General features: G+C 36.3%; 1 protein-coding gene across 2 annotated transcripts in view; it reads right to left on the reverse strand.

The window, feature by feature from the left end:
• Positions 1 to 15,448, reverse strand: part of ZFPM2 (zinc finger protein, FOG family member 2) — a 309,086-nt gene that overhangs the window by 237,665 nt on the left and 55,973 nt on the right. Inside the window, exon 2 of one of the 2 annotated variants that reach the window (XM_061447888.1) lies at positions 8,652 to 8,810. The exons of the other annotated variant lie outside the window; for it this stretch is intronic. Within the exon in view, the coding sequence (XP_061303872.1) occupies positions 8,652 to 8,810 (159 nt within the window). The remainder of the gene's footprint in view (positions 1 to 8,651; positions 8,811 to 15,448) is intronic. 2 annotated transcript variants of the gene reach the window in all.

Genomic DNA, 15,448 nt, shown 5'->3' on the forward strand with positions numbered 1-15,448 from the left:
ACTATTTTAGCTCATATTAAAATCACTACTTTGTTTAACAAAATGACATCTTGACACAATGACATTTCAGCACAGTGGTCACATTAAAAAACAGTGTCAATTATTTCTAACCATTTCGTCTATGGCATTTTTCTCCTGGGATAATACACTGCTGTGCAGTCACTTCATCTAGACTGCATCTGGCCTTCCTCTTTCTCCAAGTGTTTGATACGTTCTCATTATCGCACCGTTTGCTTTTGAAGTCCTTTCAAGACAAGGATCAATGGTTCACATGTATTTCTTGCAGAACAGTGAAAATATTCTCTAAATTGTATTCAGACTTCCCTTCTATTAGTGAGTTTTATATTTATCCTAATTTTTAGGGAGCGAATTTGTGGCACCAGTACTACAAATGAGTATCATTCAGATACACTCACTATGCAAAAGTTTCTATAGCTTTAAACAGAAAAAAAAAACCAAAACAAAACAAAACAAAAAAACAAACTAAAAACGTCTTCGGCCTTTTCAATCTTTCCCCATTAAAATTTCAATTACAAGAACTCTATAAGACATATTCAAGTACCAAGCTGGGGTTCAAACTTATGTAGCTCTAGGCACTTGGTTAGAAAAGCAGCAGAAGCACATTTTTAAAGATATTTAGATCCCCCAAACAAAGTCTGTTACTTAGCATGATTTTCAAAAATTCCAATGGAGAATTTAGCGTCTCATCCAATGAGACGCTAAAACACCCTGCAGCAGAACAGAGATGACTTCAGAGACACTCTAGTAAGTTTTAAACTCTTAAGTTTGAAGACTCTTCTGCAAGTTGATATTTATACTTAATTAATAACAATTCTGGTTTTCTCCCACTGCAGAAATGCTGTCAGAAATCATCATCCAGCCAAGAAAATCTCATTTTATTATGTACAGCTGGAATTGTTATCATATAGACATCCTGTTTTCGTGTGATTTCCACCCACTGCTACATAACAAATATCAATATATATCTGTTTTTACAAAGTGAAATTTTAATTTACCTTGTAAATTGTTTGATGCTTTTATTTAAAATAATCAACAGTCACAGCGCTTCAGTATCAGAAGCAGCCAATCCCCTATCGCTGGCGTTACGTTTCCAAATACATGCTGTATTATAAGTTATTTCAAAAACAGTCTAGACTTCCGAGAGTCAAATCCAAGAAAAAACTTAGCACTCACAAATAAATGCTTGTTTTTGTCTTATCCACAAGAATCTAACCAACAATAATATAATACTTATCCAACAGTGTTATAAATTCACCATTTGCTTCATTTATTTTTTCTGTTCCTAAGAGAGGCAAATTCCTGCAAACAACCCCACTGCCACCTTATACAAGATACAGCCAGTGAGAAACTCTGCTTTTTGGACATAGGTTGACAATAATTTTTCAGGCAACATCTCAGAATTCTAAAACAGTATTTGGAATTTCTGTGTCAAGAACACCAAATCAGACAAAAAGGCAAAATGGACTTCTTTATAAATGAAATTAGTAACAGCTGTATAGTACACATGAACTAAGAACACGTGCTGAAATTTGCTATTTGTGCATTTCATATTTTCAAGATTACCCTTACTAATTTGCAATTCATATCCTGTCAAATTTAAGTTCAAATTTAAGTCAATCCAAGTTCAATTTTTGTGACTTTCTAGAAAGTGGACATTGCTCTATTTGTTTTAACCAAATAGTCCTTTTCCTGATAGCTGTGATAGAATTCACAATTTCATTGTTCTTAAGAAAACCAAAATGTGCTGACTGAAAAGGCTGAAGTTGCTTTGATAAACTGCTTAAAGTTGAGTAAGCTACTTAAGTGTTCCTCCCACTTTATAATTCTATACAGTTAAAATAATGTTTTCTATTTGGATCTACGCGTTTACTTCTTGAAACATGGCTTGTTTCTTTTTTGTGATACAGTTTTCTGTCTGATGACAAATTTCTTTTAAGAAGAAGAGTTTGCTTGTCAAACTCAGGGCAAGCTTTTATCCCACTAAAGTTGATGGATTTCAGTTGGACTGAAAATACAGCTTGATGGGTTTCCACATGGGTTAGCAGTATGTAGAAAAGAGTACAGGATAGACAATCTTGTATTTGTTATCCTTGAAGCCTTTCCATGCTTTCAAGTGAATGGTCAGAAAACTCACTCCAGTATTTTCAAATACCTCCTTCTCTTCTAGCAAGAAAACAGGCAGTCCTCTGACCTCCAGTGAGAGTAAATTGAGAAAGCATGAAAGGTAAAGCACAAGGCAAATTCTGATATTCAGAAGAAAAAGGTCTCCTTTCATCCTGCCAGGATTCAGTCTAATTCTGACTCATCACCACTCAAAGGCTATTATCAGAGAACCCCCTTCCTTTCTTTGCCCATATTCAGCATCTGATGAAAACTATGGAAGATGCACAGTATTTAACTGTTTCAGCTGAATAGGATACAGATGAATGCATAGGAACCCTCATTCTGGGGGACACGAGATTTCAACACAGGTTCACAAACATGCAAAAAAAGAGGTAACTATTGTATTTTCCAAAGGAGTAGCACTGTGAGTTCTTGGTCAGATTCTTGTTATCCTAGGAAATGAAAATACATCAGTACACATACATGCCTTCTGTCTCCGTTTACTGAAAGGAATTAATGTGTCTTTTACTTGGAAAGTCTATATAAATAAAATGCAATGAATTAAGATAAATTTAAAAAGAAACAAAACCAAACAAATAATAAAAAAAAAAAAAAAGGGAACATGCTCCAAGAGAACAGAACAGAAGTATTGCCAGGGAAAGATAATGTCAGGCACAAGGAGGGGGGGTGTCTGGTGCCAACTAAAGCCGAGGGCTGTGCAATCACCTCTATCAGTGCTCTATCAGTGTCTACACTCCAGCCAAATCCAGAGAAAACAAGGAGTCAAAGATTCAGGTCAATAAGCTTATAGGCGATTTGCACAAACAGCTCCTCCAGCAAGGTAAAAAACAAAGTCATATTGGCTTTTCTTTTTTATTCCTTCTCTTTGAACTCCCTGGTCCAAACACACCCTGAAAATGTCAGTGTTATATGCAAGAATTTAAAGAGCTGAGCTTCTTAATCCCGTTAAGAAATAAGAAGAAAGTTGCCTGTAAAGATCTCCTTATTGAGCTCAAAGTGATTATGGTATAGCTGCCTTACGCTGATCCTACTTCCACTTGCTATAGCAAAAGAGGTAGAAATTTGTCATGAAATCCATTACTGAAAATGAAAGAAACATTACTGATTAAAAGGTTTCTGGTTTTTTTTTTTTAAAAAGGGGTAGGGGAAGGGGAGAAGGGGAGAAAGGTATAACTCTACTTTTTGATCCCAAAAAAGAAAATAGCAAGCATATTGTTAGCCATTACATGCCTGACATGAAAGAAGTGAAAGATATTTACATACACACACACAGGCATACACACCCAAAGTCACAGAGGAAAACAGGACAGACAGAAATCATTTTCAGGGTGTTAAGAGTTTGTCTGGTATTACAGATGGCAGCATGATAGCTTTGCACATGAAGTATGAAAGGAAAGATTAATGCACAGTAGAACTTAGCTTTGTATATGCTTTTTCTTATATGGAGAATCACACTGCAGCTGTTTCCCTGAATCTCAAGCCTGGCTGCACAATCAGGTCACATGGTTTAATATAAAAAATTCCAGTCCTAAGCTGGTCTGGCAAGCTACTGGCAAAATACACAAGCAGAAATCATGGATCAGGTTCTGAGCTCATCCCCTCCTGCCTAACCACAATACGAGAATACAGCAGCAGGTATTCACTCATTATGCAGAAGCCTAAATATTCCCCAAGTTCTCCTCTTGCTTAGAACTGTGTACAAGTTTCAGACAGCACTGGACTCCCCTCAACTCCCTCTTCCCCCACAAATAAAGATAAGCAATGTATTGTGAACTGCAACCATGCATCGACACTGATTTGCTACAGGCATACATAGCACTTTGTACTATAGATCCTAAAAGCACTGCATCATGAAACAATCAATCTTCATCCCACCCTATGTATCCCCCATATCTTCCTATGTCACTAACTGAAGCACAGGTAACAGATGGAAACAGAAGCCATTTGCTTTCCAATCTGTCACCAGCAGTGTTACAGCCACTGAATATCCTTCCACTGATGGCTGGTGCCAATGCAGCCTTATGATGGAGCAACAACGGGAAGCTACAATAGAAGAACAGGATATTTCAACGGAATTGTGCTGGTAAGCATGGCAGCAAGAAACGGATATGTCTTTAATTGTCAGATATGTACATTCATCCATTTGCCTCTTTCTTCTGGAAACAGACCCACATTTTCTCTCTTGAGTCCTTCCTCCATCTTCTTCTCTTGCCTCTTTCCTTCTCTGAACACAGCTACTTCACTATCTACTAATCTCAAGTGATCCCTCTCATTGTTCAAGGTAACTTTTACTTTGAAAGCTAATCCCTCATCGAGCACGTCTGCTAAGAAGGTCACAAGGAACTGTAATCTGTTTAGCCAGATCTCACCCTTATGAAGTGGACAAGGCTCCTATTCTCCCTGCTTTTTACAGAGAAGAGGGGTGCCACTGCCCTATGAGTATGGCAAACTTTCCAAGTAATGGATGAGAGCACTTTTTTTCTTTTTCCTGACAGTATCTAGGCAGGATGACACAGTGGTCAGAGCCTGAAAAAGCAAATGATACTTCACAGCCATAGTTCAAGTTCAAGAGAACTCGACTTCATACTTTGTTTTTCATCCCATCATCTCCAACTCTGGCTTTTGTACTGTTCTGCTGTTTATGCCCCCTTTTTGTGATCACTTTCCTACTTTTATTAGCCCCATCATGCCCCCAGCTCACTTTTCATGTCTCTGTTAGCATCACCTCATTTTCTTATTCTTACCTATAAATGTTAATCTGTAAATACTATCCACAAACTGACAAAATGCAATGCATTATCACCAAGGCTACATCCTACCAAAGTTTTCATTTCTTCCCCAAGGACTGAGACTAGTGCAGCTTTGTAGTGGAAGAACACTATGACTTATTACCATTGCTTTTTCTAAAATATTCCCTTTCCCCTAACCTCACTGTCAAATTGCAAACAAATCAAACTTCTAACTGCCAACTATTCTGAGGCTCTTCTAAAATATTCCTTCTTGGATAGGCAACTTCATCCAAAGGTTAAAATTCACAGTTACAGGCTTAAAATGATCCCTGATAAATACTAGGTTTCTAATTTCCATTTTTGCTTTTAATATTTACATGTTTAAACACTGTTCACCTCTTCAGATTTGAGTGTAAATGAAGGCCACACAGGGATAATTATTCACATGTAGCAATGTTAATTCTGGTTTTGTGGCATTGCAAACCTGAGGGGAAGGTGGAATTTTCCAGATTCCTTGTCATAAAAGCCATTAATGAGTAAAAGGAGAAGTGAAAATAACAGCCAAAATCATAGTTTTGAGAAAGGAGAAGATGTAAAATGACATGTAGCTTAATCAATGTGATTAATTTGCTTCACACTTTGCAGAGGCTTTTGCCTTCACCTTCTAATTCTGGCAACTATTCTGCTGAATCAATCTCACAAACCCAAATTAATAAGGTAGGAATGACAACTATGGCTTTATAAAGGTTAGCTGCTTGCAATTTAGACAGGAAGAGACTGCTCCCTGCTCATAGTAGGATCACACACAGCTTGACTGGAAAAACTCTTCAGTCAAAAAGCCAAAGTTATCAAGTTGTGAACCTTTAAGTCCTCTACTTTCATTCATCTGATTGGTGAGTTCAGTAAATTTTTGCCATCAGTGCCTAGTTTGGATAGTTAAAAGCCTCTGGTTTTAGATGATGCTTGGATTTACACAGCTGGGGAAGTATGAAGCCTCACAAATACCTTGTCCCTAACAGTTGTGCCATTTGTTGCCATGACTCCTGATTTCTGCAGAAAGCCCCACTACTCACTTGCTCTCTTGTTCTAGATCAGATAGGAAGAAACTCCACAGAGGGAAACAGGGAGCCAGGATAGATGAAGATTTATATCCAGTAAAAATCCCCTTACATTCTAGAACCTTTAATGGTCCATGCTAGCATGAGAATGCAGAGATGAAGGATTTATGTGCCAATTCTGGTATTTTCTGGGAAAGAGAAACCTGTCACATGAGAAAATGCAGATGTACATTTATTTTTTCCCTCCTTTGAGGATATCTGTGGTTTACAGACTGTCAAAGACCCAAGCAAAAATCAGAAAAGTCTGGCCCTCAAAACAGAAATCAGAATGCATTTATTTGCTCTCTAACCTATTTGGTACATATGTCGTTTTCAAGCTTTCATTCATAATGCATAAAGAAAAAGTATCTTTTTTGAAAACCAGCTTATTTCTCATACCATCTTTTAATTTCAATACCAAAGCAATAGAAAGGAAAAAAAAAAAAAAGCAGGTTATGAATGATTAACAGATTCATGAAAAAATCATGACAATCATTCTTACTTTTAGTATTTACTATGCAATACAGTCACAAACCCTTTCACTAAGAAAGGGCAGAAAAAAATTATTTGCTTTCCAGACTAGTTTTGTCTTCTTCGGTTTAATATTCAGAAAAAACATACATGACCTCATGTACTACATGTACTACACATAAGATGTGACACTGAAGAACATGGGGACACACATGAAGGACATCCAACGGAAGATGAGACAATAATAAAAACCAATATATCTAGTATAATAAAAACATATCTAGTCTCCCACTCCACCCTTTTCCAGGGATACTCTCAACTTACTTCAAAATGGGACTTTCTGTCACACTGCCTCAGCTGGAAATAGATTAGGGTTTTATGGGCCCCTTCATCTCAGAAATTGCCTTTTCAACTTTTCTTCTGCAACAGTTGCAGTGGATGGGTTCAAGATTTTATTAAAACTATGACACACTTGGAAAAAGAACTGCTTGGGAGTCAAAAGTATTCAGCTTCAAGAATCAGCAGATATACTTAATAAGATATATGATAATCAAGAGTCAGATTTAAATGTATTCCCATATAATTTCCTGATCTTGTTTAATACAATATTCCATGGATTCATGTTTTTTTTCTGAAAAAGGTGTCCATTCAAGGAAAGTGCCAAGATATCCTCAAATTCAATATGAATTTGCAATATTGATTGCTATAAACAAACAAAAACAAATGTATTTTTCTGGATTTCACCCAAAACAGTAGTATTTCCATTCATGTACCCTAGAAATGCAGTAAGAAGTATAGAGAAATGATGATATCAAACTGATATGAACTAACACTGGTGCGTAGTCTTCCACTGCTGACAGAAGGAACTCAAGAGACACCAGTGTAAGTATGCAAATAGTGGTTTAAGTAATTATTTAGTAATGCCAATAACAGGAATGGTACTTTTTCTCAGCTAAGGAAAATGATGTCTGAGAGGCATGTGAACAAGTAAATGCACAGTAATTGAAGTATTTGTTTACAGTATAGTTATAATAGCACTTAACTCCCCATTTGTAAAGCATTTCCATTCATAATCTGGTCTCTCTTCCTTCACAGTAAGATTTGTAGCAGCTAAACTCTAAGCTGTTGACTAGACTGGCTTTGATCTCTTAGGATACCAACTAAGTATCAAGAACCTGTAGAACAAAAAGTAAATTATATTTTCAAAAGTTTGCAAGCTACTTAAAGGACAAGTAGAAAATACATTTTTATGCCACCTCCACTAACGGCTAAAGATTCTAGGAAAGATTAACATTCTGTAGTCATAACATTTGACTCTTTAGATTTATTCTACTTTCTCAAAGACAGATGAAAATAACACAAAAACAGGACCGTATCAAGCTATCATGAGAAAATGTATGTCAATATCTGGGAAAGGACAGACAGAGAAATCATCAATATCCAAATGTGTGAGAGGGTTGTGGACTAACAGAAGAACATCAACACAAGAACTCCAGCTATTTCATAGGCATCCTTACCTGCAGAAGACAAACAATAAAGCAATCAAGCAGAAATCTGGCAGAAAGAAAGTTAAATAAATGTTCTAAATAACATTACGAAAGTGCACTTTTTGTCATCTGAATGGGAAACAGCACAACCTTGCAGACTGAACATTGGGCATGAATGAACTGGTGCAGTTTATGCTAAAATACCTCTACCTTCAATAATTTGCAAGTAACGAATGCATCAAAAAGGCACCTGCAACTTTAAAAGTTATCTTTTCACAAATCACTACTCTTCTGCGACGCATAATAAGTTCCATAATAAGCTCGATTTTAATACTAGAATCTACGGACACAATCTGGTTTTCAAGCAATGTTTCGTAGGCAAAGAAGCAATGAACAGACAGGCTGCATTGCTGGCTTTGGATCTGATAATAATTGACTTCTGAGGCCTGTTCTCTACAGTTAAATATATAGAAAATAACATTCTTGGAGGAAAATATTAAAGGCAAGACGATTCACCTCCCTGAAAAGTACATTTTCCAGCATCTTTAAATATTTACCCCCTGGCCAGACTGAACTCCACAAGTGACTTTTTCCTATTTTTAAGGTACTGTATTAACAGGACTTTTTGTACATTTCAAACAACAACAACAAAAAAGAATCTTTTTGACCAATTGGGCAGAATATGGCCAGTATTTCCTCAAGAGGTGGGCTACAATGATTACCTTTATTACAAAAGTATTCCACTTCTTCACAGTTCAGATTTTCAGGCTCAAACTCTGCAGAAAAGCTTTCCTCCAATGGAAAGTCTTCTTTTGAGACAGTATCATTTTCCTCAGACAGGCACTCTTCTTCTTCATCCTCAATGGCATCCTCAAGCGGCCCTTTAAAAAGAATCAGGAACACTGTGGCAAAACCATCTAACAGGACAATGGGAAACATAGCCTTAGTGAACTTATAACTGGAGGTCTTTGGCTAGTTTTTCTTCCACAGCTGTGTTCAGCAGTTATTGGAATTAGACAAATAACATTTTATGGAAATTGAAATTGAAAGTGACTGTTTTCCTGATGACTTCAAATCAGAATATGCAAAGTATTATTAATAGTGTGTTAGTAATAGATGGGTTTTTTAATTATTCATCAGGCTCCAGTATTAACAGTTTTAACAATAGAAATCAAAGCTACATTTGTAAACCCCAGTAAACAGTAAAGAGCCTTCTCTTGTTTATTAGACATTGTTTTTCGATGCTGAATTACAGTACTTAATACATTCCCTTTACAAGCTTCATTTGTCAAGTTAACGGCACTGACAACAGTGAATTACTACAAAGGTATTGACAGTATAAACTTCAGCTTATTCTGCTATTTTGCTTCAACCAGAACCTAATGGTATCCATGATCACCCATTTGCTAGACCATTTAATAGACTCCCAGTCAATAGACAGGACTTGGACAGACTATCACTTCATTTCACAGAGGCCAAACAACCATCATGGTAAACTACTAGCCAAGGGCTGCAGAAACAAGCCAGTTACAGAAGCAGGACATGAGTCTGAATTTGAAATGGCAGCCTGGCGTCTTTGATCCTTCTTCTAGTAATCTAGGCAGTTATCACTGCTACAGATCCTCTTGAAGAGCCAGTATCTGACAAATCTAGTACAGAACACTCACGTTACCAACTGGAATGTACTCAAACATAAAAACTTCTTTCTTATCACTTAACAATCACTGGTTAATAGTAACTATTTGCTAAAGACATCTCCTGTGCAGGATGTAGAAAATTACCCTAGATTTAAATAGAGATTTGAAATAACTGAACATATTTTAATTTAACTGAGATTTTATTAAATGTCAGTATGTTTCAAAATCCATTTTAAGACTGGATTTCAAAAGAGAGATTTCATTATACATGGCTGAGGCTTGAAAAAAATTACATATTTCACTCTCCAATGAAAGGACACCCTCATTTATAATTGACTATTTCTTCCTTGAAATGAAAGCTAGCTAGCTAATGAAAAAAATGTAATTTGTATTTATATGATAGTTTTCCAGTATTAAATACACTATTCCTATATAATCTATCATGCTGAGATACAATACGTAAATGATTCTGTTGCATTTCATGAAAAGGGATAAATTTTTAAAAGAAATCAAATATTGACTACACTCTAACTTTATATAATTCATTATGAACCTGTGACTACCTACATTTATTAAAACAGCAAAATTCATTCCATGCAAGGTTGTATAATTCTTGCTTCAGAGGAAAATGATGGCTACTTTTTATTGAAATTGATTAAGATTCCCAGCTGGGATTCCATAAATTAATATAGCCTACTCTCTTACATGGAAACAGGACTATTTGTGCCAAATGAGAATCTGACCAAATGAACCTGCTTTTGCGGACACCCACCCACCAACCAGCTCAATGACTAGCTGTCATTCAACAATATATCTCCTAAAATAAGGGGCTATTATTATGGCTGAAGAAATAAAGATCCTCACTATCAAAGTATCCATTACTGTTAATTGCACCTTCTAGACATGTGTGGAAAAAATCCAGCAACTGCATATGCACAGAGAATGAAGAGTGGGTATCACACTGTACAGAACAGAGAACAAAGCAGTAGCATGCACTGCAGCTAAACATGGGCAGATTTAGCACCTTTCATGTGTCCAGTTTCACAGCAGAAATGAAAGCACAAGTGGTTCTGCACAAACTATCAAAAAGTACCTTTCATATTTCATAATATTATCAATATGTGACATTATCTGTAGAGCCACTTATTGATGTGCACTCCTGGTAATGTCTGAATAAATAAACTAGGAAGGACAAGCAAACACAAAGACAAAAATATGCTATTTTAGGGAAACATATGTTTCTGCCATGTATAAAGATGGATAAATGCCATGTTTTCAAGAGCAGTCACATGCCTTTCAAAATTTTCAAAATATTTTAAATTTGAGGGAAAAAAATGTAAACTTCAGCCAGTATTTCAGTGTAAGTCAGTTTCCTGCTGAATGACTGGCTCTTTGTCATCTGACTTATTCAATAAGTGCCTTGTAAAACACAGCAAAAGCAAAGTATCTGCAAGTAATTCAGTTGGCATGTGTACATGACAGTTAGGTCTGTTTCTAGATGTTAAACGGCTTTGTTTGATCAGCTCATCAGTACATAATCAACAAGCTAATAATCACCACACATTAATTAAGAAAAGTGCAGTTGGGATGATTTTATTTGCAGCAGTCATGGAAACACACACCTCATGATTTCCATTGACACTGTTTCCAAGAAGGCAGAAGAAAAACAATGTACACACCAGCTCCACAGCACAGGTTCAAACCCCTGTCATTTTGTGAGTTAGGTCTTTATTTTTTAAAGAAATCTCAGACTGAAAAAAAATCTTGACAAATACTTCCATAGATACATCCTACCTATGAACAGGCATGTAACACTTCCTAAAGTTACGTGTCCAAGCATTTGAAAACAGGAATGTAAAGATTGTCGCATCCAAGTAAGATCAGATGCATGCACCTATGCCAGCTTTCGCTATGCCAACCCACATACAAAAGCCAGTGATGTTTATCCAGTCGCATATGGGCACGGGCACACATCAGAGATTTACGTAACAGCTCACCTCAGGGGCTAACATCAGACCCCGCACTCAAAAAATCAGCATGACTTCTGCTGAAATTGACAGACCAGTGCATAAATATTTTTCCTAGGTTTCAGGCTGCTGCTGCCTTGTCTAAATCACCCATCTACAACCTGATCCTTGGGACGAATTCTGTCATACTTATCCTGAGTCATCTTTTAAGTGTTCAAATACAATCAGGTCATGCCTAGACCTATAAACTGGTAACGTTTAACTAAAGAGTAAGGCTTTGTTCAACATGAATAAGACCAACCCACAAGAGTACCAGCAAAATTAAGTGTTTCTTGGTTGCTAGTTTCATGTGAACTATCAACATCTGATTTCTGTGGCTATTTTTAATTATTACTCAAACACTGAGCAGGTTAAACAGTAAAATCAACAACCAGTTACTAGTAAGTATAAACAGACTGAACTCTATTCTTGACTGCTCCGTTTAATTACTTGCGCATAAATAGACAATGAATAAAAATCAATTTTCAGAACCTCACAATAAAGATCATACGCAATTATATATTCTTGACTGATGCAAGCACATAAATGCTGAAGGCTCATGTTTGCCTAATTTGGCCATGTGCTTCCAGAAGCCTCTTACTGATATGGGTAAATCAAGTCAGCTAGAGAACTAAGAAATTATCTGGTTTAAAAACATATAGGTTGGTTTTCAAATTTTACTAGCTTCTCCATTTAGGAAACAACCTACATAGCATTTACTCAACTTCCTCCCCAATTTAAAATACTTAAAAATACAGAGTCATATAGACAAAAATAAGTCTAAAAATAACAGTTTCTGTCAACTGTTTCCCCTGATAGTGCTTTTTTCCCCAATTGTTATTATGCTGATATATTACCTTCAACAGACCAAATACAGCTTAATCACTTAATTTAGTATTATACTTCTGCATTTCTTTTAAATTGTTGATTTAGTATTACACTCATTACTTCGACCAATCATGTTATTAAGTACCTACGGCACAAGAGGTACTGTGTTTGCTTTTATTTCAATTGGAACACGGTTAAGGTCCCATCCCTGTTCTGATGAAAAATCCTTTTCAATAACTGCTGATCAGTGTGACTTTACAACCACCAACTGCCATAATGACACTGTAATGCAAATCCAAGTAATTCCTACTACTGAAATTCATCTGAATGTCACAGTGGTCTGACAGTAAACAGCTCTGAGATATGATTAGGCTTAAATAAAACAGTAACATTCCAAACTGAAATGGTTTAAGAATTTAGTTGAATAGTTAATTCTAGATGTTTGTCTTTTTGTTTAAGCGATTCTTTTCCTACTAGCACTTTATAAAAGAATGTGATGTAACCCAAGGAGAGGTGATTCTGAAACACTTCTGATTAGCTAGGTACAGTTAAGAATTCCCAAATGCGCGAGGTAAAAATTCAATCTCTCATCTTCAATGGTGGTACTAAAGGCAAAAGAAGTCTGCATTACTTCACTGAAGATTTTGCATGAGGTCCTAAAAAAAATATTTCCTTTATAAAACAAGCAAATACTCAACACAGGAATTTTCAAAGGTTTGTTATTTTCTTGGTACTTACTTTACTTCATTAATATTTATTGATATGACCATAAATCTTAAATATTTTTTCAAATAACATAGACAAACAAGAGGCAGTAGAAAACAGTACACTTAGTGACAGGAACGAAAGAATCAATGCGGCAGAAATCTGTATGGTTTAGTGGACACAGTAGTCCACTTTGAAAAACCACATATAATTTGATACAAATAACAAAATCTACTGAGGAGAGGCTGAGGAGCGAGTTGCATGTGCCTTCATGGAGAAAATTACTTCTGATTGAGGCCACTTGGCTGTGCAGTGTGGGGAAATCTGAATTGTGCTCCCTAATTTTTACCAGATTTACAGACACTCAAGGCCATACTTTTTTAGCACTATTAATGTATTAAATGCTAAAAAGATATATAAATCTTCCTCAAATAGTCATATACTTAAATATAAATGCAGAAACCTAGATACAAACACAAAAAGATAGCTATGTAAGTGGCAATATTTACACAATGAGTAACAGATGCTACCTCATCGCTTGAAAGGATAGGCCATGTTTAGCTAAACAAAACAAAATCAACACTGCAGGAACTTCAATAACATGGAAAGGTGTAAGAATGAACCACCAAAGGGTTTGCACTCACTTCACAAAAGATGCATTTGCTACAATGAAAACTCCTAAGAACACAAATTTGAGCACTGGACCCCTTGAGCACGTTAAGTCCTGATACCTCAATGCATGACTTCAGTTTTATGGTACTGTAACCGTAATGAAATAATGGAAAATCTATAACATTAAACTGGGGAAGTTCTGTATTCATTTCTCATAGTCAAATTTATCAGCATTCTCCCTAAATCAAACCACTTAAACGCAGGCTCAAATTAAGCACATGCTTATATGCTTTCCTGTCCAGTGCTTTGCACTTAAAATCCATGTACCCTACAGTGGGAAAGTATCATTGAAATAATTATTTCATGAAAATGTTAAGTGGTTAGCTTCCTTCCTACCTACCAATATTCTCCTACATTCCCAGAGCAGCAACATAAATCAGTGCTCTTAACAAATTAAGAATGCTTCAGAAAGCCTACAATACTTGACAGTGAGTGGCTGGGGAGAGGTTAATGAGTATAATTAGATGCAGTAGCATTAAACAATAACTCCAATAAATCGGAGAGGTCTGAAATTCACTGGATCAACATCATGCATGTTCTGTGGGACCCATCCAATATTTCCTAAGAAAGCATGCTGCCACACACAGAGATTATCTTTAGCTCATAGTAAAACCCAGGTATGCGATGCCCTCTGATTAGAGAGGGAAAAGCTTCAGGAAAATGAATTGAGAAAAATTTGTCTCCTGTTTCAAGAACATTTTCTTCTAAATACAATCACCTAAGAAAAACAGCAGGCAAATACTTTATATTGATTCACATCATTCAGTCAGGAACATTAGAAGTATTAAAGAGGGTTCAACTTATTTCACTTTGAATCCGGCAGTTGGGGTTAAGACATCCCACAGTAGTCCAGAGTTCATTTCCTTGTGGAAGATTTCTATACAAGACTTCTTAGCTACTTCTTCAGCCATACAGTTAACTGAAAGGAGTGGTTGTTTCCAATGCCTATGCTTTTACAGCAGCCTGGAGACAAGCTTAGCAGTGATGTGAACCATAGCAGTGATGTGAACAATCACAACAGAAACAATCCAGCTTCTCCTTTCAGAGAAGTTTTTACAAGACATCAGCAAAAACATACTCCCAAATTCCTTGCTGGGAAGCTGGCCTTCTCATGGGTTTTGTAGAGACTTTTTAAGTATCCAGGCTCAAGTATTTCAGACCTTGTATGTTCAACCAGGGTGAAGATTGATAAAATACGAGATTAATATATGCTGTAGTGAGAGAATAAATTTACAATTTCTGTCAAGCACTAGGACTGCCTGGTATTGTTCAATCACTGAGACATTCAATATTCCCCTGAGAAGGAGAATGTTCAACTACAGGTATCTAGATCAACCACAGAAAGGGAAGTACACAACAGCAGCTAACATCATAGATGATAATAAAAGAAAATAATACAAAAAAAATTCCTATTGAACTAGTTGCTCCCCCAACCCCAACAACCAGACCCAAAGACTGTCCATTCTACTTCTCTTTTTCTGGCTTCTAGTTAATAAAGATCCCAATTTTCAAATTTCCTCATAAAAAATATTGCCTCTCCCTTCCTCCCTGCAAGAACTGGAAATGTTTTAAATTGTGTAATTCCATGAAAGTAGAGAGAAAAGGACAAGGCAGTGCCTAAATATACTTTGGTTAGGTGGCAGACGGCAATACCTAATCTTGACAAACTGA

This window comes from Pezoporus flaviventris, unplaced genomic scaffold (genome assembly GCF_033815535.1).
Source record: "Pezoporus flaviventris isolate CSIRO_AGI_PZ_B2104156 unplaced genomic scaffold, CSIRO_AGI_Pfla_v1 ptg000007l, whole genome shotgun sequence".
NCBI classification, from domain to species: Eukaryota; Metazoa; Chordata; class Aves; order Psittaciformes; family Psittacidae; genus Pezoporus; species Pezoporus flaviventris.